This window comes from Bos indicus, chromosome 8 (assembly GCF_029378745.1).
Source record: "Bos indicus isolate NIAB-ARS_2022 breed Sahiwal x Tharparkar chromosome 8, NIAB-ARS_B.indTharparkar_mat_pri_1.0, whole genome shotgun sequence".
In the NCBI taxonomy this organism is placed as follows: Eukaryota; Metazoa; Chordata; class Mammalia; order Artiodactyla; family Bovidae; genus Bos; species Bos indicus.
In genome coordinates this window covers 60,501,608-60,523,301 of record NC_091767.1, presented here as the reverse complement: position 1 = coordinate 60,523,301, position 21,694 = coordinate 60,501,608, and the positions used below count along the sequence as shown (strand labels likewise).

At 39.0% G+C, this 21,694-nt stretch overlaps 1 protein-coding gene across 9 annotated transcripts in view; it reads left to right on the top strand.

Moving 5' to 3' along the window:
• Positions 1-16,573, top strand: part of RNF38 (ring finger protein 38) — a 119,509-nt gene extending 102,936 nt beyond the window's left edge. For 8 of the 9 annotated variants that reach the window (XM_070794757.1, XM_070794755.1, XM_070794760.1 and 5 more), the window contains 6 exons: positions 1,249-1,410; positions 1,733-1,839; positions 3,143-3,227; positions 8,203-8,324; positions 11,761-11,860; positions 13,144-16,573. In XM_070794757.1, the coding sequence (XP_070650858.1) occupies positions 1,249-1,410; positions 1,733-1,839; positions 3,143-3,227; positions 8,203-8,324; positions 11,761-11,860; positions 13,144-13,206 (639 nt within the window). In that variant the 3' untranslated portion in view covers positions 13,207-16,573. The remainder of the gene's footprint in view (positions 1-1,248; positions 1,411-1,732; positions 1,840-3,142; positions 3,228-8,202; positions 8,325-11,760; positions 11,861-13,143) is intronic. The other variant, XM_070794758.1, reaches the window with a different exon arrangement.
• Positions 16,574-21,694: the final 5,121 nt, after the last annotated feature.

Genomic DNA, 21,694 nt, shown 5'->3' with positions numbered 1-21,694 from the left:
ACTTTTCACAGTAACTGTTAGCAGTTACTTGTATTTGAATAATGTGTTGCTGTTCTCTTAACTGTGGGAAGACGTTAGACTAACATTTGTTCCCAAGAGATCAGATTGAAAGCATCAGCCCCAGAATGTGTACACAGATGTTCATAGCAACATTATTCCTAATAGCCATAAGTGGAAACATTCCAGATGTCCATTAACTGATGAGTGGATAAACAAGGCATGGTATATGTATCCAGTAGATGATTATTCAACTCCAAAAAGAACAAAGTACTAATATACAGACTACAAGATGGATGAACCTTGAAACCATGCTAAGTGAAAGAAGCCAGATACAAGGGCCACATCCTGTGTGATTCCATATATATGAGATGTCCAAAATAAGTGTATAGAAATATAAAGTACATTAGCAGTTGTCTAGAACTTGGGAATGTCTGAGGGAAATTAGACAGTGGTGATGATTGTACAACTCTTGTGAATATACTAAAATCCACTGAATTGTACCCCTTAGCAGGGTGAATTTTATAGTATGTGAATTTTATCTCAAGCTATTTTTTTATAAAAGATTGGGGGGAGGGGGCAACATAGGCTATGTGCTTTGCAAAGCACTGTGTGCTTTCTGAACATTGTCTTGGTGTTCAAATCACACTTCGGAAGTAGGCTATGAACATGTCAGTTCTACAGATGACAGTATTAAGGTTCAGATTAAGTAATTTCTATAAGAGCCACAGGGCTCATTATTTACAGCACCAAGAGTTTGTCTAATGCCAAAGCCCGTAAGCTTTCTACTATAAAATAACTGCCTGCTGTGTTCTATACTATTTAGCCCTAGTTCTCATTTACAGTATACACCATCTTTGATTTCGTCTGTTAAAAGGTTGTGTCTGAAATTGATGTAGTTCAGTGTGCCATGACTTAAGTAACTTCAACTTTCGTGTAACTGGCTTACTACATGACTTTTTGTCTTTCTTTATATCATTTTTAAGGGAAAGTTCAAATAGTGAAAGATATGTTTCATTTAGTGAATAGTGGAAATGTGTAATAACATGCTTGAGAGATCTTCTTATTGAAATTCAGTTAAAGGCAGTATTACTGTAGGCTGTATGTCCACATGTATGAATTTAGATTGATGTGAACATCAGGAAATGCATGACCCAAAAGATATCTTTGGGTTTTTTGAATTTTGTTATAAAGCACAGTCTATCTATCTAAACACTGGAAGTATATTAGTTTGCTTTTTCCCCCCCTCAGCCTCTGCAAAGGATAGAAAACGAAGTGGAACTCTTAGGAGAACATCTTCCTGTGGGAGGTTTTACTTACCCTCCATCTGCCCATCCCCCGACATTACCTCCATCAGCTCCTTTGCAGTTCCTAACACATGATCCTTTGCATCAGGAGGTTTCGTATGGAGTAGTAAGTTTTCATTCGTTGTTATTAATTTATTGCTCGCTTTGGTAACTAACTTGTTTTGAGTTCTGCTTCAGTATAATTCTACATGTTTCGAATTTTAAATGTATTCTTGCAGTCAGTTGGAAAATTGTGTTTAGAAGCACACCTAAGAGTATTCTTGTTTTAAACTAGTTGCTGCACCTTTGTTAACATTTAAGAAATACTAAATACCCTTGAACAATAAATAACTTTCTAGGTTTTTAAAAAAGAAGAGACTTTATTTAACACCTTAAAAAGTTGTGGATGTGGAATGATGTTAAATTGTCTTAACATTTTTTCTCTACAGCCTTATCCTCCATTTATGCCTCGGAGGCTCACAGGACGCAGTAGATACCGATCCCAGCAGCCCATACCACCACCCCCTTACCATCCCAGCTTACTACCATATGTGTTGTAAGTTCTGTCTTATTCTTTATTGAGTTCTGAATTTTGACACCCTTGAGATACTCTTCCCTTTATGAACAATTTTATATGTCTTAGATACTTGTTTTTATTTGATGTTAAGAGGTTGGGGTGGGGGACCATTTAAGGCTGAAAGAGAAGAGCAAGGACAGGGGAGAAGTGGGGCAGGGGTACACCAGAAGTTAGGTAGAGAAGCTTAAATGGGTTGCCTCTTTCACAGCAGGCGTCACTCGCCACCTTCCATGGTTATCTAGCATTTAATGCTGCCACTTCTCTCAAGGGAAGCAAGAGAGAAAAGTTATATCTGTGCCTTAGAAATACTCTGCTAGGATTAGATTTGTAACAGAAACACCCATAGGTTAAACATCATAGTTCTTTTTATCTTTCTCGTGCAGTGAAGCCTAGAATTAGGTGATTCAGACATGGTCTGTTAACTCCATAACTCTGAAGAATGGGTCTACCATCCTCAAAATTTTATGGTTTCCTCTGCATGATATAAGATGACTTCTCAGGCTCTGGCCGTCACATCCACATTCTAGCTAGCAAAAATGAAACTGAATCTCTCTGCCTACCTGCTTCCTCTCAAGGATAATTACTAGAAGTTGCATGTATGATTCCTGCCGACATGTATAACTCCTGTTGGTTAGAATCTAGACCCATGTCTGTAAGTACTTCTAGAAAGGCTAGGGAATGTTGTTTTTATACCAGACGGCTATGTGCCTATATCATACTATTTTGAAAATTGTAGCTTTATTATCTTAAAATCAGATACTATAAATCTCCTAATTTTGTTCTTAAACTGATTTTATTTAAAGTCTTTTGCATGTCCATATAAATTTTAAAATCAGCAAATCAGTTTCTACTTTAAAAAAGCTGGAATTTGGTAGGGATTACGTGAGGTAGGGATTATGTGAAATCCATAGATGAGTTTTGGAAGAGAATTGACATCTTTAACAATATTGAATCTTCTGACCTACTTATATGGTATATTTCTCTGTCTATTACCTTTTCAAATTTATCCTAGCAGTATTTTTACAGTTTTTATTTTACAGGTCTTGCACATGTTTTGTTAAATTCATCTGTAATACTTCATGTTTTTTTATGCTGTTGCAAATGATATTCTTTTAATGTCAGTTTTTAATTGTTTATTGCTAGTAAAATCAGTTTCTTTAAAGGGTTGTCACTGATCAACATTCATTCTTTATCCCTGTAGCACTGGCCATGTTCTTCTCATCCTGTTCACTGATACAATGCATTAATGTATCAATCCTTGTGTTGGTTATTTTCACTGCAGATCAATGCTTCCAGTGCCACCTGCAGTGGGCCCAACTTTCAGCTTTGAATTGGATGTGGAAGATGGAGAAGTAGAAAATTACGAGGTTAGTAGATGAACTGTGAGTTGATTTGGGGAACTTTGTATGCATAAAAATACTGTACTACTCAACTCATTCATCTAATTAAACACTAGGTAAATCCATTGTATATTTCAAGATACAGATATATCAAAAATTATTTCAACATGTGCCACATAGTTATGATAACAAGATAGACTGGTGTTCTCTATTAGAATTACATACACTTCCTGTGAGAGAATGTAAATGAGAAAATGATGAATTAAGATCGGATATTCTGAAAACATTTTGCGGCCGCAGAAGTGTGAAGAGTCAGTTCCTGAGGGATGGGAAAGCTTTTTCATGCCTAAGATTGAGGCAGGGAAATGCTGGATATTCTTGAGGAAGAACATAATATCTAGCTAAAGTGAGAGGAGAACCTGGAGATTTGATTGAAAAACTCAACTGGTTGTATTTGAGTGCCCTGTGCTTGCCCTGGTACAGAATGAACATAATTTTGAATATTGTGGGAGGAACGAACCACTAAATATTTTGGTGTTTATCGATCAGATTGCTATCTTAAAGAGTCAGAATTAGTAGCATGAAGAAATAGATGAAGTGGTTCAGAGTTGGTGGCAGGGTAACCAATTTTTACCAGACAGTAAATTATAAAACCATGCAAGTTCTGAACTATGAAAACTTGAAGTAGAAAAGAATACACTTTGACAAACATTTTAACACTAGAATCAACAGGATTTGATCATTGAATGGTTTATGGTAGTGTCAGGGTTGTGAGTGGGAGGGTTCCAAGAGAAGATGCTCTGCAAAAGGACTGCAATAGCTTGTGAGGAGGGCTGCCTCCAAGATGTCAGGGCAAATAGATAATACCACTTAATTTAGATGATGTTGACATTGCTGTATTATTTGAGGTTTGGAGTAGAGTGGACAGTTAAAGGGTTGGGAGACATATTTGGATTTGGAAATGTTGAATGTGAGTGACTGACTTTGTTTTGGTACTGCTGGCTGGCTGCTGCTTACCCCAGCCTCACTTAGTCTCTATACAACATAAATATTGGAACAGGTTTTTTGTTATTTGTTTTTAGGTAAATGGAATCTGGGTACAGAGAGGAAAGACACACATAGTCTTACAGCATCCCTCCCCCCTTTTTAATGCATGTGGAAGAAATCAGGCCAAATGCTGTATTCTTTTGTCATTTTTAAAATGCTGTTATGTTACTTTCTGCATGTACAGTCATATTGCAGTGTCCTTTGGATTCCAGTCTCAGATCTCTTGAGAAATGGGCTATAATAATTTTATGTTTCTACACTGTTTATGCTAGTTTTGAACAGAGTAGTAAGAAAAGGAGTTGGTTATCCTTTAGGCATTTTGTACTAAAATTATCATAAGTCATATTGCTGAAAGCAAGACAGCTCTCTGTTAAACAGATCATATACATATCAGTGGTAAAAACAGTGATACCATCCCAGTAAAAGAAAAATATTTTGTGTTTGGCGTTAGAGTCTCTTTCTAAATTATATTTGGGGTTGACATGTTTAATCTTCTGCAAAATTGTACTTTAATCCAGTCAAGAAAGTATTTGCTATTTGTGGTTTTATCATAGTGTGCATGCCTCCAGTACTCCCTATTCCAGAGTACTCATCATTTTTTGAGTCTCTCCTGTACATCCTTGCTTCAGTGCCTTTACTTCCCTTGGTTCTTCTTAAGAAGTTTGCCCACTTCTTACACATGGCTGTCTTTCAAGACCCAACTAATGCTGCCTCTGTGAAAGGCAGTTCTGGTCTATTCCCAGGTCTGTATGAGTCTTTCTCCTTTTTGCCCTCATAGGTGTTATACAACTATGCATAATTATTATGTCCTGCCTTCAGTTGTCTTGCCTTCTGATCATGTAGATTTGTTAAGGGCTCAATATCATTTTACTCTCCATCCAATAAGGCCTTAACATAGTAGTCAATAAATTGTATTAGTTGACCTAAGTATCCTATAGAATATAAAATAGAGGTATAAAAGATATATCACCTGTATCATAAATTTTATAGCTAATTATAGTCAGCATTGATAAAATTTAACAAGTTACCATCTATTTAGCATTTAGAGACACTGGGGGGCATGCATGGGGAATGGGGAAAGAGTCTTTTAGGTGACCCATTTCTCCAAGTAAGGCTGTACCAGAAGTAGCAACAGTTACCACAGCATTGATTATTGAGTCTATGGAAAGTTAAACTTATTCCTCTCGTTGTCCATCAATGTTTCTTTGTTACCTATTCTCTTAACCAGTGGTAGCCTTAAAAAAGGGGGTGGGGGGCAAGCGACCTGTACATGGCTGCCTGATTGTAGAAAGCAAACGAACAGTTAGAACTATGGAAAACCAGGAAAATGGAGGGACTGGGGTAAAATCACGGAGAAGGCAATGGCACCCCACTCCAGTACTCTTGCCTGGAAAATCCCATGGACGGAGGAGCCTGGTAGGCTGCAGTCCATGGGGTCGAGAAGAGTCGGACAGGACTGAGCGACTTCACTTTCACTTTTCACCTTCATGCATTGGTGGCAACCTGCTCCAGTGTTCCTGCCTGGAGAATCCCAGGGATGGTGGAGCCTGGTGGGCTGCCGTCTGTGGGGTCACACAGAGTCGGACACGACTGAAGCGACTTAGCAGCAGCAGCAGCAGGGTAAAATCAATAAATATAATAGCTACAATGTGTTGAAACTTACCACCTGAGTTAAAATCCATGAGTTCATGAGTGATACTTCAAAAAAAAAACAATAGAAAATAAATTTGTTGGTCTTATCCTTCCAATTTCATATAAATTATGCAACTAAGTATAGTTTGATATGAGGCAGTTGATCAATATAAAAAGCATTTTATCTAATAAATAAAGAATAATAGAATATTATAATTTTTAATGAATTAATGGATCCTAGGCAGTGTTCCATCAGTGCTAACATAAAAACAAGGCATGCTGAGCAGTATGATGGAAATAGTAAAACCTTCCAAATTACAGGAAGTAGAGACTACTTGATCTGCCTCTTGAGAAACCTATATGCAGGACAGGAAGCAACAGTTAGAACTGGACATGGAACAACAGACTGGTTCCAAATAGGAAAAGGAGTACGTCAAAGCTGTATATTGTCACCCTGCTTATTTAACTTCTATGCAGAGTACATCATGAGAAACACTGGACTGGAAGAAACACAAGCTAGAATCAAGATTGCAGGGAGAAATATCAATAACCTCAGATATGCAGATGATACCACCCTTATGGCAGAAAGTGAAGAGGAACTAAAAAGCCTCTTGATGAAAGTGAAAGTGGAGAGTGAAAAAGTTGGCTTAAAGCTCAACATTCAGAAAACGAAGATCATGGCATCCGGTCCCATCACTTCATGGGAAATAGATGGGGAAACAGTGGAAAAGTGTCAGACTTTATTTTTCTGGACTCCAAAATCACTGCAGATGATGACTGCAGCCATGAAATTAAAAGATGCTTACTCCTTGGAAGGAAGGTTATGACCAACCTAGATAGCATATTCAAAAGCAGAGACATTACTTTGCCAACAAAGGTTCATCTAGTCAAAGCTGTGGTTTTTCCTGTGGTCATGTATGGATGTGAGAGTTGGACTGTGAAGAAGGCTGAGCGCCGAAGAATTGATGCTTTTGAACTGTGGTGCTAGAGAAACTCTTGAGAGTCCCTTGGACTGCAAGGAGATCCAACCAGTCCATTCTGAAGGGGGAGATCAGCCCTGGGATTTCTTTGGAAGGAATGATGCTAAAGCTGAAACTCCAGTACTTTGGCCACCTCATGCGAAGAGTTGACTCACTGGAAAAGACTCTGATGCTGGGAGGGATTGGGGGCAGGAGAAGAAGGGGATGACAGAGGATGAGATGGCTGGATGGCATCACTGACTCGATGGACGTGAGTCTGAGTGAACTCCGGGAGTTGGTGATGGACAGGGAGGCCTGGCATGCTGTGATTCATGGGGTCGCAAAGAGTCGGACACGACTGAGCGACTGAACTGAACTGAACTGAGAGGGGACAGGGAATGTATTAAACCACAGGAATCGGTGTGGGGAGGTTCAGTCAGCAAAATTCAGACTGGGAACTTCTACAGGTGGTTGACTTGGTTTCTTTAACAAATAGAAGAGTAAAAATACATACTTGAGACATCAGGCAGTGGTAACATGGTTTATTTGGATCCTAATTTGAACGAACTATTTCAAAGAGTATTGAAAATAATTGAAACAATCAAAGATATTTAACATTAAGGAATTACTAGTTTGGAGAGTGTAATGTTCTGTTGTTACATTTTAAATAATCTTTTAGTTTTTAAAGTGCTGGTGGTTCTCAACCTGGGGATAGTTTTATCCCTTAAAAGGTATTTAGCAAAGTCTGGAGATAACTTTTGTATAGACCAACGCACATGGGCTAAGTTGCTTCAGTCATATCTGACTCTTTTCGATCCTCCTCGCCAGGCTCCTCAGTCCGTGGGATTCTCCAGGCAAGAATACTGGAGTGGATTGCCATTCCCTTCTCCAGGGGATCTTCCACATCCAGGGATTTGAATCTGCGGCTCCTGCATTGCAGGCAGATTCTTCAGTGCTGAGCCATTGCAGATGTTGTAGAGACCAGGGTTACTGCTAAACATTGTGCAGTGCATAGGACAACCCCCTACAACAAAACTTTACCCAAGCCTCAAGTGTCCAAAATGCTGAGGCTGACGGACTGCCTTAAACAGAAAAGCAGAACTATCTTACCAGTGAAATACCATGTTTTAGGTTTCTTTCAAAATAATGTGGATGTAGGAGTGGACAGTGAAAAATGAAATAAAATTAGCCATGAACTGTTGAGCATGGGTAATGGGCATATGGAAGTAATTTCTTTATACTATTTTTCTACTTTAGTATATATTTAAAATTTTTCCATAATAAAGCTAATTTTAAAAAATATATATGTTGGAATATAAAATTCAGAGAAGGATATGCAGATACATCTTTCTTTCCCTCTATAGGCCCTGTTAAACCTAGCAGAGCGACTGGGAGAGGCCAAGCCTCGAGGACTGACTAAAGCAGATATTGAACAACTTCCTTCTTACCGGTTCAATCCTAACAACCACCAGTCAGAACAGACTTTGTAAGTACATTTTTCTGACATCTTTCTGTATTAAATTTACTTTTCCACCTTCATGAAATAAAAGCTTGAAAGTCAAAGATAACTTGATGAAGGTAAGTAATGACCGTTTTCATAGTCTAGGCTTGTTCTGTCCAATAAGATAGCTGTTAAAGTTAAAATTTTTAGTTGCACTAGCCAGTGATGCTGTATCAAAAGATAGAGGTATATGGCATTTCTGTCACCTAAGAAGGTTCTAGACAGTGCTGTTCTGGATTTTTATGAGCCTAGAAATCTTACGGTTTTTAACTCTAGAATGTTTTATATTAAATCGAAAAGTCTCATACCTGTAAAATTTGAGGGGTTTACCTAAAGATTCTGCTTATTATAGCATCTTTCTTAATAGCAACTCTACTGAGATATAGTTCACATTTAAAGTGTACAATCCAGTGGTTTTTAAGTATATTAATAAGAGTTTTGCAACCATCATCACAGTCAAATTAATATCATTTTCATCACCCCCAGTAGAAATACCTTATCAATTAATAGCCACTCCCCATTGCTCCCCAACCCTCCAAAGCCCTGACTCAGGCCCCCACTAATTTACTTTTATCTCCATAGATTGGCCTGTTCTGGACATTTCATGTAAATGGAACCAATATAACATGGGGTCTTTTGGGTCTGGCTTCCTTGATTTAGCATAATGTTCTCAAGGACCACCATATTGTAGCTTGTATCATTTCATTCCTAATGGGCCACACCATTTTACATTCTCACCAGCAGTGTACAGAAGTTTCCTTTTCTCCCCATCCTCACCAGTGCTTGTTATTGTCTGTCTTTTGATTCTAGCAGCCCTAGTGGGAATGAAGTGTTATCTCTTGAGGTTTTGGATTTCATTTTCCAGCTGGGCTAGTGATGTTGAGCTCTTACTATGCTTACTGGCCATTTATGTATCTTCTTTGGAGAAATGTGTATTCACATTCTTTGTTTTTTAATTGGGTTGCTTTTATTGAGTTGTAGGAGTTATTTATATTTTATATATATAGGTCCTTGTAAGACACATGATTTTCAAAAATATCTTTAATTCTATGAGTTAGTTGTCTTTTCACTTTAGATTTATAAAGCATCTTTAGTATCCCCCTTTATTTTAAAGGATAAAGTTCAATTTATCTGCCTTTTTTGGTTGTTGTTTCTTACGCTTTTGATATCATGCTTAAGAAACCATTGCCTATTTGAATGCAGAGTTCCAAAGAATAGCAAGGAGAGATAAGAAAGCCTTCCTCAGTGACCAATGCAAAGAAATAGAGGAAAACAACAGAATGGGGAAGACTAGAGATCGCGTCAAGAAAATTAGAGATACCAAGGGAAAATTTCATGCAAAGATGGGCTCAATAAAGGACAGAAATGGTAGGGACCTAACAGAAGCAGAAGATATTAAGAAGAGGTGGCAAGAATACACAGAAGAGCTGTACAAAAACGATCTTCACGACCCAGATAATCACAGTGGTGTGATCCCTGACCTAGAGCCAGACATCCTGGAATGTGAAGTCAAGTGGGCCTTAGGAAGCATCGCTACGAACAAAGCTAGTGGAGGTGATGGAATTCCAATTGAGCTATTTCAAATCTTAAAAGAAGATGCTGTGAAAGTGCTGCACTCAATATGCCAACAAATTTGGAAAACTCAGTAGTGGCCACAGGACTGGAAAAGGTCAGTTTTCATTCCAATCCCAAAGAAAGGCAATGCCAAAGAATGCTCAAACTACCGCACAATTGCATTCATCTCACGTGCTAGTAAAGTAATGCTCAAAATTCTCCAAGCCAGGCTTAAACAGTACATGAACCGTGAACTTCCAGATGTTCAAGCTGGATTTAAAAAAGGCAGAGGAACGAGAGATCAAATCGCCAACATCCGTTTGATCATTGAAAAAGCAAGAGAGTTCCAGAAAACCATTTACTTCTGCTTTATTGACTACACGAAAGCCTTTGACTGTGTGGATCACAACAAACTGTGTAAAATTCTTCAAGAGATGAGACTACCAGACCACCTGACCTGTCTCTTGATAAGTCTGTATGCAGGTCAGGAAGCAGCAGTTAGAACTGGACATGGAACAACAGACTGATTCCAAATCAGGAAAGGAGTATGTCAAAGCTGTATATTGTCACCCTGCTTATTTAACTTCTATGCAGAGTACATCTTGAGAAACGCTGGGCTGGATGAAGCACAAGCTGGAATCAAGATTGCCAGGAGAAATATCAATAACCCCAGATATGCTGATGACACCACCCTTACGGCAGAAAGTGAAGAACTTAAAAAGCCTCTTGATGAAAGTGAAAGAGGAGAGTGAAAAAGTTGGCTTAAAGCTCAACATTCAGAAAATGAAGACCATGGTATCTGGTCCCATCATTTCATGGCAAATAGATGGGGAAACAGTGGAAACAGTAAGGGACTTTATTTGGGGGCCTCCAAAATCACTGCAGATGGTGACTGCAGCCATGAAATTAAAAGAAAAGTTATGACCAACCTAGAAAGCTTATTAAAAAGCAGAGACATTACTTTGCCAACAAAGGTCCGTCTAGTCAAGGCTATGGTTTTTCCAGGAGTCATGTATGGATGTCAAAGTTGACCATAAAGAAGGCTGAGCACCGAAGAAGTGATGCTTTTGAACTGTGGTGTTGGAGAAGACTCTTTAGAGTCCCTTGGACAGCAAGGAGATCCAGCTAGTCCATCCTAAAGGAAATCAGTCCTGAATATTCATTGGAAGAACTGATGCTGAAGCTGAAACTCTAATACTTTAGCCAGCTGATGTGAAGAACTGACTCATTTGAAAAGACCCTGATCTGCGAAAGATTGAAGGCAGGAGGAGAAGGGGTCGACAGAAGATAAGATGGTTGGATGGCATCACCGACTCAATGGGCATGAGTTTGAGTAAACTCTGGGAGTTGGTGATGGACAGGGAGACCTGGTGTGCTGCAGTCCATGAGGTCACAAAGAGTTGGACACGACTGACTGAACTGAACTGAACTGCCTATTCCAAGGTCATGAAGATCTACACTTGTATTTTCTTTAAGAGTTTAATAGTTTTTTGCTCTTATATTTAGGTTTTTCATTTTTTAGTTAATTTCATATACTGTGTGAGGTAGGAGTCCAACTACATTCTTTTGCTTATGAATGTCCAGCTGTTTCAACACTGTTGAATATAATAGCATCTTCAGTATTAAGGCTGGCTTGGATGTTAAACCAGAAATTTTCTTGTTGATCTCTCACTAAGCAAAACAAAGCACTCTTACTAAATGTCTTAACATCATGCTTTTTTAAGGGTATTTGATAGATTATTTTAGTTTTAAAATTTACATGGTATTTTGATAAGTGAGATAGTAAATGGCTTTATGGTTTCGATAGTTGTAACAAAATAGAAACTACTTGGTTTTATGGTTAAACAATCTTTCTGGTTTATTTCAGGTGTGTAGTATGCATGTGTGATTTTGAGTCAAGGCAGCTACTTAGAGTTTTACCCTGTAACCATGAGTTCCATGCCAAGTGTGTCGACAAATGGCTTAAGGTAAAGTGATGGCATCTGAAGAGAATGACATTGAATTTTCTATTACTGACCATAGTCCATGGTTTGGTGGAGGTTGATTAAATTGAAACACAGCTTTCATAATTCTGACCATTTTCTCCTTTGTGTATATGGGAGGGAAAATTCCAAAGACACAAATTCTGATAGTATGCCAGGGTGAAATTATTTCAGGGACTTCTTATTTTCTTCTTCTTTTTTAATAGTAGGATAAAGGGACTTCACTGGCAGTCCAGGGTTAAGGACTGCCTTCCAGTGCAGGGGTCACAGGATCAATCCCTGGTTGGAGAGCTAAACACATGCTGTGGGGTGTAGCCCCCCAAATTTTTTTTAATAGTAGGATGAAAATGTGATACAGTAAAATAATTTAAGTTAACTTTAGGGTTGGTTTGTTTTAGATTATTCTGAGTAGGGGATGATAATACTGGCTTAGATAACTTGAAAATTGGAGAGGAAGACAGATAAGTTAAAATAGAATCAGTCTTCCATGTGAGCACAGATTAAGGGTACCCAGTTTTGTCCAAACTGAATCCTAAAGGTAAAGAATCTAAGCTTTTTAGAAAACGGAACTTATTATATATGCATAGCCCTGACATGTGAGAACAGGATGACCAGAAAAGCATGTGTTCTGTGTGGCTGATGGCTAGAGTGTGAGGGAGAGTAGCGAGAAGGGGATTCAGAGGTAAAACCAGGAGTCAGCTTTTTGTGAAGTCACTGTGAAGTGTGCGAGAGTTTGGACTGGATCCTGAAAGCATGTTTTAGAAAGATCACGGCCACTCCTTGAAGAAGGTAATAGAGGAGGTTGATGAAATAAGGATGTACTGGGCAAGATGAAGAACAAATAGTAGAAGCTGGATGAAAAGAGTACTTGACTCGAGAGCTATCATAATATAGAAATGAGAGCATTTGATAAAAAATGCTTTGTAGAACATAAGAGAGCAGGTGTTGCTTATGTTTCTGATTTTAGCAGCACAACGAATGGTAATGCCATTTGTTGAGATGGAGTTTTAATTTTAAGCCAGTTATTACATTTGGCTGAAGTGGTGATGGATAGTCTTGTCTATGTTAAAACAAACCAAATAAAGAATTATTCATAGGCTATTGTTTTAGAGGTTTGTGGAGTATTTTTAAGAGATTAAATGATTGTACTTTCTTAAAGGAACAGAGAATGTAAAAACTATGTAGAAAGTAAAAATAGTTCTGTTTCTTTTAATATGTTTCACAGTGTAAGTCAAAATTCAGACAAGTGCTCTCTCTTTTGTTTTTAGGCAAATCGTACTTGCCCAATCTGCCGAGCTGATGCTTCAGAAGTGCATCGGGATTCAGAATGACCAACCTAAGAGCACAAATTTAGTTTGGGTGTTCCTCATCACATGTATATACGGACTATCCATTGAACTTAATCTGTGTGGCTTCCAGCCCTCCCTTTACCAAAAGGGTCAATGGACCTTTCTTTGCACTGTGTGACTTAATCAACTATAAAAGCTTACAATTAGTCTTCACAATTATGGGATTGTTATACTAACCGTGTGATTGGAACTCCAAAGACTTTTTCTTTAGCTTAATTTTGTGTGTGCACTAACATTCCCTGGTTTTTGTGTGATCATTCCGAGTGTTGCTGCAAGATTACAGTGGACGTGATCTTTTAGCATGTGCTTTCATTAAAAGTGGTAGCTCCAGATGATATAGCAATCTACCTTATATAGAGCCTTCAGAAACTGTGAGTGGCAATGAGTGCAGCGTATGACTGTTGATGGTAAATGTATCTGTGTGTGTGAGAGAGAGAATGTGTGAAACTACTTGTGTGAGGGCATGGTAGCTAACGTGTGTATGAGATCCTATATACCAGCATGTACCAAGAATGTGTGTGTAGTTTTAATTATGCTGCAATGTATAATCTGGTGTGTTATTTAAACAGCACTAGTACTGTACACTGGTTTCCCCCTTGTGTTTGCTGTTGCACACTGATTGCTAAGGGTGCATCAACGATAAGCATTGAATACTCCATCCCCTTCCCTCCCAGTGAATGGAATGAGAAAAGCCTTCTTCCTTTGCTTCAGGCAGCTGTCACCTTCTCTTCGTTGGTGGTCCCAACTGGGTCACTTAAGGAAAAAGTGTAATAGATTCTCACTCCATGAACCTGAAATTTTGATTTTTGTCGTGAAAAAGAAATTTTTAAATCTCCAACTTGCTGTTTCCAAAAAGAAGGTGCAATATCATACATCATCAGTTAGCAATATTAGCATTTCAATCAGTGATTTGAATGTTGATACTCTCTTGGTTTTCCTTTACATTTTCAGTAAGCTTCTTAGCCAGACGTGCTTGTGATTTTTTTTTTCTTTTAATGTTTAGGTTTGTAGTCTATTCTGAAGATATTTGAGTAATATATTTCTAAGAATACCACTGGTCCCATGAAGTCTCACCTCTTCTAATTCCACCAGAAAAAAATCTGTTAACTCAGCTTGACTTCTGATATGTTATTTGTTCAAGCTCCCACAGGCAACAAAATTGTTTTAAGAAGACTATGTTTCTGTTCTGCCAAGCTCCAATTTTGAAAGTTGTCTAGTTCTTCTCCCCTCAGTAAACGTGCTTCTCATTGAAATCCTCATTTCCAGGGTGGATCAAGTGCTGTGACAGCTCGAGTTCCTTAGACCTGGTGTGCTTTGATGTTTTATCACTTTTCTTTTTTGTTGAATGAGAAAAAAATTAACAGGTGTCCAGAATACTTGCAGTATAAATGAAGATTTGATTTTTGTATAAAAAATAATGCTGTAAAACAGGAATTGACCTGCATTTAGTTGCTCTGAAAAGAATACATAGCTGTGTGGATTTCTTTGTTTTTTTAATAGGTTCCTTGAGCATAATTCAGATCGTTTCAAGTCATTTTTCTAGCAGTGTTTGAATTCCCCTCTCATTCTTCTAGTGTCTTCACCATTGTCTGCCTCTTCGTGCAGTTGCTGTCCTCCTTCTGGTTGCAGTGGCACAAGCTGCAGTTCTCCAGTCAGGACTGTGATGACTTGCTGCCAACCTCAGCTTTCGTTTGGCTGTGTCTGTTTTCTACTCAGACAGTGTTAACTACTTGTTACTGCCATGCTACTTGCCTTCCCTTGAAGACTATAAGCTTATCACAGCTTAGAGTTCAGTAAAGTCAATTCACACAGAAGCACAATTTTGCCCTTTTCCAGACACTGTTGCCTCTATCTAGTCCTACAAGTAGGATTTTGCATACTTTGTTTGCCCCTGTATTTGTCAGTGCATCAGAAATACATCTAAACAGTGGTGAAATGCACATGTTACTTTTAAATCATTAGAGTATTCCCTACCTGTTCCTAATGAATAAAGTGTGTTAAAGACCAAAATTACTGGCGTAATAATCAACTACATTACAAATCACGTATAGTTTAATCTTTATTTTTTTTAATTAAAAAAATCATGTTTAAAATGGCAAAAGCCCATCTTATACATAGACTCTTTTATATAGCTGCAAAAAATTTATATCTGTACAGATCTAACATAACATTACTACACTCAGTATTCATTTTATTGAAGCATGCAAGTAAAGCACTTTTTCTAATTTATATAGATAATTAACAAGGCACACTGTACTAATGACTAGGAAAAGTAGCTCTTTCTTCCCTCTCTGGGATGATGAATTCTTGTCATACTACCCCTTTTCCATTAAATTTTTGAGAGGCCGTTGGCAATTTAGGAGGCAGCAGGGTCTATTTTGGTAAAATCCAGAATTGTTGCACTCTTGTGGCTGATCTCTCTTTGGGAATGTCTTTTCTTCGCATGGGGCTCTTAGAGATGTGTGCAGATTTGCTTATTAAGTAGTTAGTGTGTGTTAGGAGCGTACATGCATGTGTTCCAAACCAGCTCAACCTAGCCACATTTAGCAACCGTGTGGCTAGCAGAAGAGAAAGAACAGTTGATTTGTACCCAGCTGTTGACTCCTTAGGTGATGCACCAGATAGCAGGCAGATGTTGGTTTCTTGCCTTCTTCCCCTTTCCTCCTAAAACAATATTGGCTTTACCACCTTAACTCTGCTGTGTTTTTTTGTTTTCCTTTGCATGAAATACCACCTTTGTTGGTTTTTAGCACCCCCTCTTCCCCAAAAAGAAAAACAAAAACAAAAAACAAGGCCTCCAGGTATCAAGATCTCATTAGGATTTTCTGTCCTGAATTTTTTCAAGCAAAATCTAGAAAATGTGAAAGCCTATTTAGATTTTATACACTCTCTGAAATGTGATTTGTTAAGATTCTTATATTTGGGCCTCTTATAATATTTTAAATGAGATCTACCAACTCACTTACGAGAATATTTTTCACAGATATCTTTAGGCCTTTATTAGAAAGCTATTTTCCCCCTGTTGGTACATTTGGTTACCTCATTTTGCTGTTTGTTTCAGATTATGGAAAGCTCACAGGGGTGTATTTTGGAATCATTTGCTGAGTCATTTCCTCAAATCATACTCCATTGTATCAGTTAACATATAGTTTTAAATGTACGTATTATAAATATCTGTAACCAAATCATTTGAAGGCTTGATAAATTTTTAACAAAGTTTGTACATTTTTTATGAAAGTTACTAGTAATGCTTTACTAAGTAGTGCAATGAATTTTTATTTTTAATCCCTGTGCCCAATTTTGGAGTTGAGAGGGTTGTTGGTAATAAATGTATGATGTACACTTAAAACATTGGGTTGTGTTTGGTGTTACTGTGTTAGGTAGGGAAGGGTAGGGGTCATGTGTGTTTGGAGGGAGGGATGTAGGGGACTTCCAGCAGGAAAATAGAGCTCTTGAGCTCCGAGCAGCCAAACTTAACTTTGAGGCAGTAATTCAGATTTTGTTTCTGTGTTTGTGTAAACAACTTAGAAACATAAAACCAACTTGCTTTATAACTCGTGTGGCAGATACTTATATCTTCAAAAAGGCCAAGAAGATAGCTCGAGTGTAGGCACATGTACATGGTATGAGCTCATTGAACAGTAAAGTTACATTAAGTGGGTGCCTGGAGTTCTTTCTATTTGTGTCAACCATAAGATACAAAAGATAGTTGGGCAGATTGGTTCACGTTAGATATAGTATGTTATGTCTAACTTGTCCACATAATACGGAAAGAGGAGCTCATTTTCCATACATGTTTGTTGAATTGCTTTCTTTTGACTAAAAAAGGAAGAGAGTAAAGCCATCTACTTATATATTATTACATGCTGAAAGTGGAAATAGGATGAAAAAAATGAGGCTAAGTAATAGAACCCAATTCTCCCTCTTTCAGGAAGCAGTCCTTTGGCTCCAGTACTTCTTGACAGAAGCATTCAGAAAAGTGACCAATCAGGGTCACTGATTGTGTCCCTCAGTTTTCCAACATACTTGAAAGAATGTTTGCATTTGAACTGTGAATGTCTCAAAACTTGTTGTCTTATATTACCGAGGCATTTGCTGCTCAGTCAGTACCTGTGCATTCTCTCCCACCTCCCTACTTACTACTGTAGGCAGCGAGTCCCATGCGGCTGGTTCTGACCAAGGGACCATAAGGGTAGGCCATGCAGCGCTCTCTTCTGCCGTGGTGATGGCAGCCCTGGATCCTGAGTCACTGCCTGAAGAGCCACTGGATTCCACGGGTTTTGTGTTAACAGTAAACTGAGGTCCTTAGACTACTCTTTGTCAGGACTTTGTCTTTGCCCATTTATTCCCCCCTTTCAAAAGACTTAAGTCTGTTTAGTCTTATTCTTACTACACTTTGCTAATACTAATCCTCAAGTGTACCAGTTAAACACGACTGACTACAGTTAACTTGCAAGGTCAGATTTGCACCACATGATAAAATTGTTCAGGTCATTACCAAGTATCTCAGGTCTCTGTGTGCTTCAGGCTAATGATAATGAAACATTACCTTTGATATCCCTAGACTTCTCAATGTTTTCATTGCATGCCTTAATATACTACAGTATGATTAGAAATATTTTACTGTTTGTATAGTTGAATGTAATTTATTTCTATATCAATACATAAATATGTAAAAAGCAGACTTAGTTTCTGTGAATATCATATATAGCTTCCCTGGCTAACATTTAAGAACAGAATTTCCTGTTTGTCAGTTTAATTCCCAAATTAAACATTTGTTTATAGCACCTTCCAGATTTGTACCTATTTAAAAGATTAACTTTCCAGTCAGAGAATTGGGCATTCTAAAAGAGCAACAAACTTTGAACCCATACAGAGTGTGTGGGGTAGACTCCTACAAAGATTGCTCTAAAGTGCACATGCTCTTAACCTTTTTCATGTGGTTCTTCTGCCTCCCAAACTGGCAGGAACTATAGGAATGAGAAAGATTGAAGGGGAAAAAAAGAACATAGTGACAGCCAGGGATACTGAATGTCACCTTGCAGTTTGGAAATGGGCTGTAGGGTCAGTATAGATGTTTCCTCACTACAAAGATGAGGAGAATTAACTCGGGATGAAGGAACCCACGTTCCCTTCAAACCTCTATTTCTTGGTCTACACGTGGAAACAAAGTTTAGTGGCTGGTCAACAAAAGGACCTACAGCCTACACCCAGCACCCTGCATTGTATACACTCGACAATGTCACCAGCTGCCTCCCTTTCAGTGTTAGAATCCCCTTCCCACAACTCTTCTGTGATAGTAAACTTAAGAGATCCTAAGGCAGGCTCCCTCTTCCCACTACCCTAGCACCTTCAGGTTTAGATGAGAGTAAGTTTTATATTGGACTTCCCTGGTGGCTCAGACGATAAAGCGTCTGTTGTGCGGGAGACCTGGGTTTGATCCCTGGGTTGGGACGATCCCCTCGAGAAGAAAAGTTATCCATCCATTTTGGTAGTAATAATAGACATTTCTGTAGTCAGTGTAAGCAATGTGGTATCCACATGTTTTAGTTGGTTCTTTTTCTCCCCTTTTATATATGTTCATACTGAACTTCAGCTAAATTAGAAGACTATAACCTTAACTTCATTACCAAAACAAGGCCAGTCTTGCCAAGAGAAAATGGATCACTGTCTATGGCTATTCAGGCTTAGAATGTTTTAATTTCAGTAAGGAAGAGCATAGATTGCGTTTACTCTAATTCCAGAATATATAAAGGAAACTTGGATCCTCTGTCTAATCCAAGTTGCTAAATTTTAGTCAGGGAAGCAAATCAGAATGGAAAATTGAATTCAAGTTCAGTAAATTTGTTTCCCATGAAATAAGGAGAGATCCAAGTCCTTCCTAAGGAATGTTCACAGCACAAATGTGTAGGCCAGGGAGCCTTCAGAATCAGGAGTTCAAGTACTATATGTATTTGTTTCCTCTGAGTGCCTCAACAGATTACCACAAATTCAGTGATTGAGAGCAATTTTAATCTCTCAACTTCTGAAACAGAATTTCAAAATCATTGTTGCTTTTCGTTGGAGACTCTGGGTGAGAACCGTCCATGCCTCTGTCTCTTTGGAGTTCTTTGGCTCAGAGAAGGCAATGGCACCCCACTCCAGTACTCTTGCCTGGAAAATCCCATGGACAGAGGAGCCTGGTAGGCTGCAGTCCATGGGGTCACGAAGAGTCGGGACACGACTGATCGACTTCACTTTCACTTTTCACTTTCCTACATTGGAGAAGGAAATGGCAACCCACTCCAGTGTTCTTGCCTGGAGAATCCCAGGGACGGCGGAGCCTGGTGGGCTGCCGTCTATGGGGTCGCACAGAGCTGGACACGACTGAAGCGACTTAGCAGCAGCAGCAGACACAGAACTTCTACACATGAGTCTTCACATCTCCCTTGCATCTCTTATGTGTCTTCAACTGAACGGAAGTCCCCATTCCTCTGCATAAAAGCCAGCTATGGAGGTGCTTTAAGGAAAGCCAGGTTTGTCCAGTCTCAGTAAATTGTTTGAATGTTTAAATGAATGAACTCAAGATTCCAGAATTTCTTATCAAAATGACAAAAACAAGTAAACTGTGAAATGTACCATCAGGTAAGTGAGCAAATTAGCAATTGTTTTTTTAAGGGTAATAGGAACAAGCCTGGCAACCTGCATCCCAGGTGTGTGGTTTGATCCAAGATGGCTCCTTTGTTGAATCAAAATCTGATGAATCTTGAAAACCTGGTAAATGAAAGAAGCTGGATAAAAGGCCACATATCAAGATACTCCATGTCCAAGGTCAGGAGTGGTGGCCGTGAGGAGATAACCCATGTCCAAGGTCAGGAGTGGTGGCAGTGAGGAGATACCCCATGTCCGAGGTAAGGAGCAGCGGCTGTGCTTTGCTGGAGCAGCCGTGAAGAGATACCCCACATCCAAGGTAAGAGAAACCCAAGTAAGACAGTAGGCACTGAGAAGGCATCAGAGGGCAGACACTGAAACCACAATCACAGAAAACTAGCCAATCTAATCACCTGGACCACAGCCTTGACAGACTCAATGAAAGTGAGCCATACCGTCACCCCATTCCCGTACTCTTGCCTGGAAAATTCCATGGACGGAGGAGCCTGGTAGGCTGCAGTCCATGGGGTCACAAAGAGTAGGACACGACTGAGCAACTTCACTTTCACTTTTCACTTTCATGCATTGGAGAAGGAAATGGCAACCCACTCGTGTTCTTGTCTGGAGAATACCAGGGACAAGGGAGCCTGGTGGGCTGCCGTCTATGGAGTTGCACAGAGTCAGACACGACTGAACTGACTTAGCAGCAGCAGCAGCATAGTGTTTTTAAAAACCCACATATAAATCGACCCATGCAGTTCAAATCCGTATTGTTCAAAGGTCAACTGTATACTGTAATAAAATTTATGTGAATGTGGTCTCTCCTGCTCTCTCTAAAACTGTAAAAACCTAGTGCTTTTTCTAATTTTACTAAGCATTTATCACACACTATGACCACAACTTTTGCAGTTTGAGGTGTGACAGCAAAACTAGCGTGAATTTCTTTTTCCTTCTTACCAATTTCATGGTTAGAAGATTCATCCTAACTATAGATCTTAGCCACCTCAGTGTATCATTTTTTCTTTCCTTATTTTAAATTTACTTTTTAAAAAACTTTTTCTTCTGTATTAGAGTACAGCCAATTAACACTGTTGTGATAGTTTCAGGTGATAAAACAGTGAAGGGACTCAGCCATACATATACAAGTATCCATTCTCCTCCAAACTCCCCTTCCATCCAGGCTGTCACAGAACATTGAGCAGAGCTCCATGTGCTGTACAGTAGGTCCTTGTTGATTATCCATTTTAAATATAGAAGTGTATATATGCCCATCCCAAACTCTTAACTATCCCTCCTGCCTTTTAAAAATCAAGAACTTTCAACCATTTCTCTTAAAGGAAGCACTTTACTGCTTTTCAGTGGTATATATGAATTGCCAGACATATGCACACACACTACTTTTATATAAGAATAACTAATAAGAACCTACTGTATAGCACAGAGAACTCTATTTGGTGCTCTGTAATGACCTGACGTGAGTCTGAGTGAACTCTGGGAGTTGGTGATGGACAGGGAGGCCTGGCGTGCTGCGATTCATGGGGTCGCAAAGAGTTGGACACGACTGAGCGACTTCACTTTCACTTTCCACTTTCATGCATTGGAGAAGGAAATGGCAACCCACTCCATTGTTCTTGCCTGGAGAATCCCATGGACAGAGAAGCCTGGTGGGCTGCAGTCCATGGGGTCGCACAGAGTCCACAACTGAAGCAACTTAGCAGCAGCAGCAGCAAGATGGTCAGGTCATGGTAGAGAGGTCTGACACAATGTGGTCCACTGGAGAAGGGAATGGGAAACCACTTCAATATTCTTGCCTTGAGAATCCCATGGACAGTATGAAAAG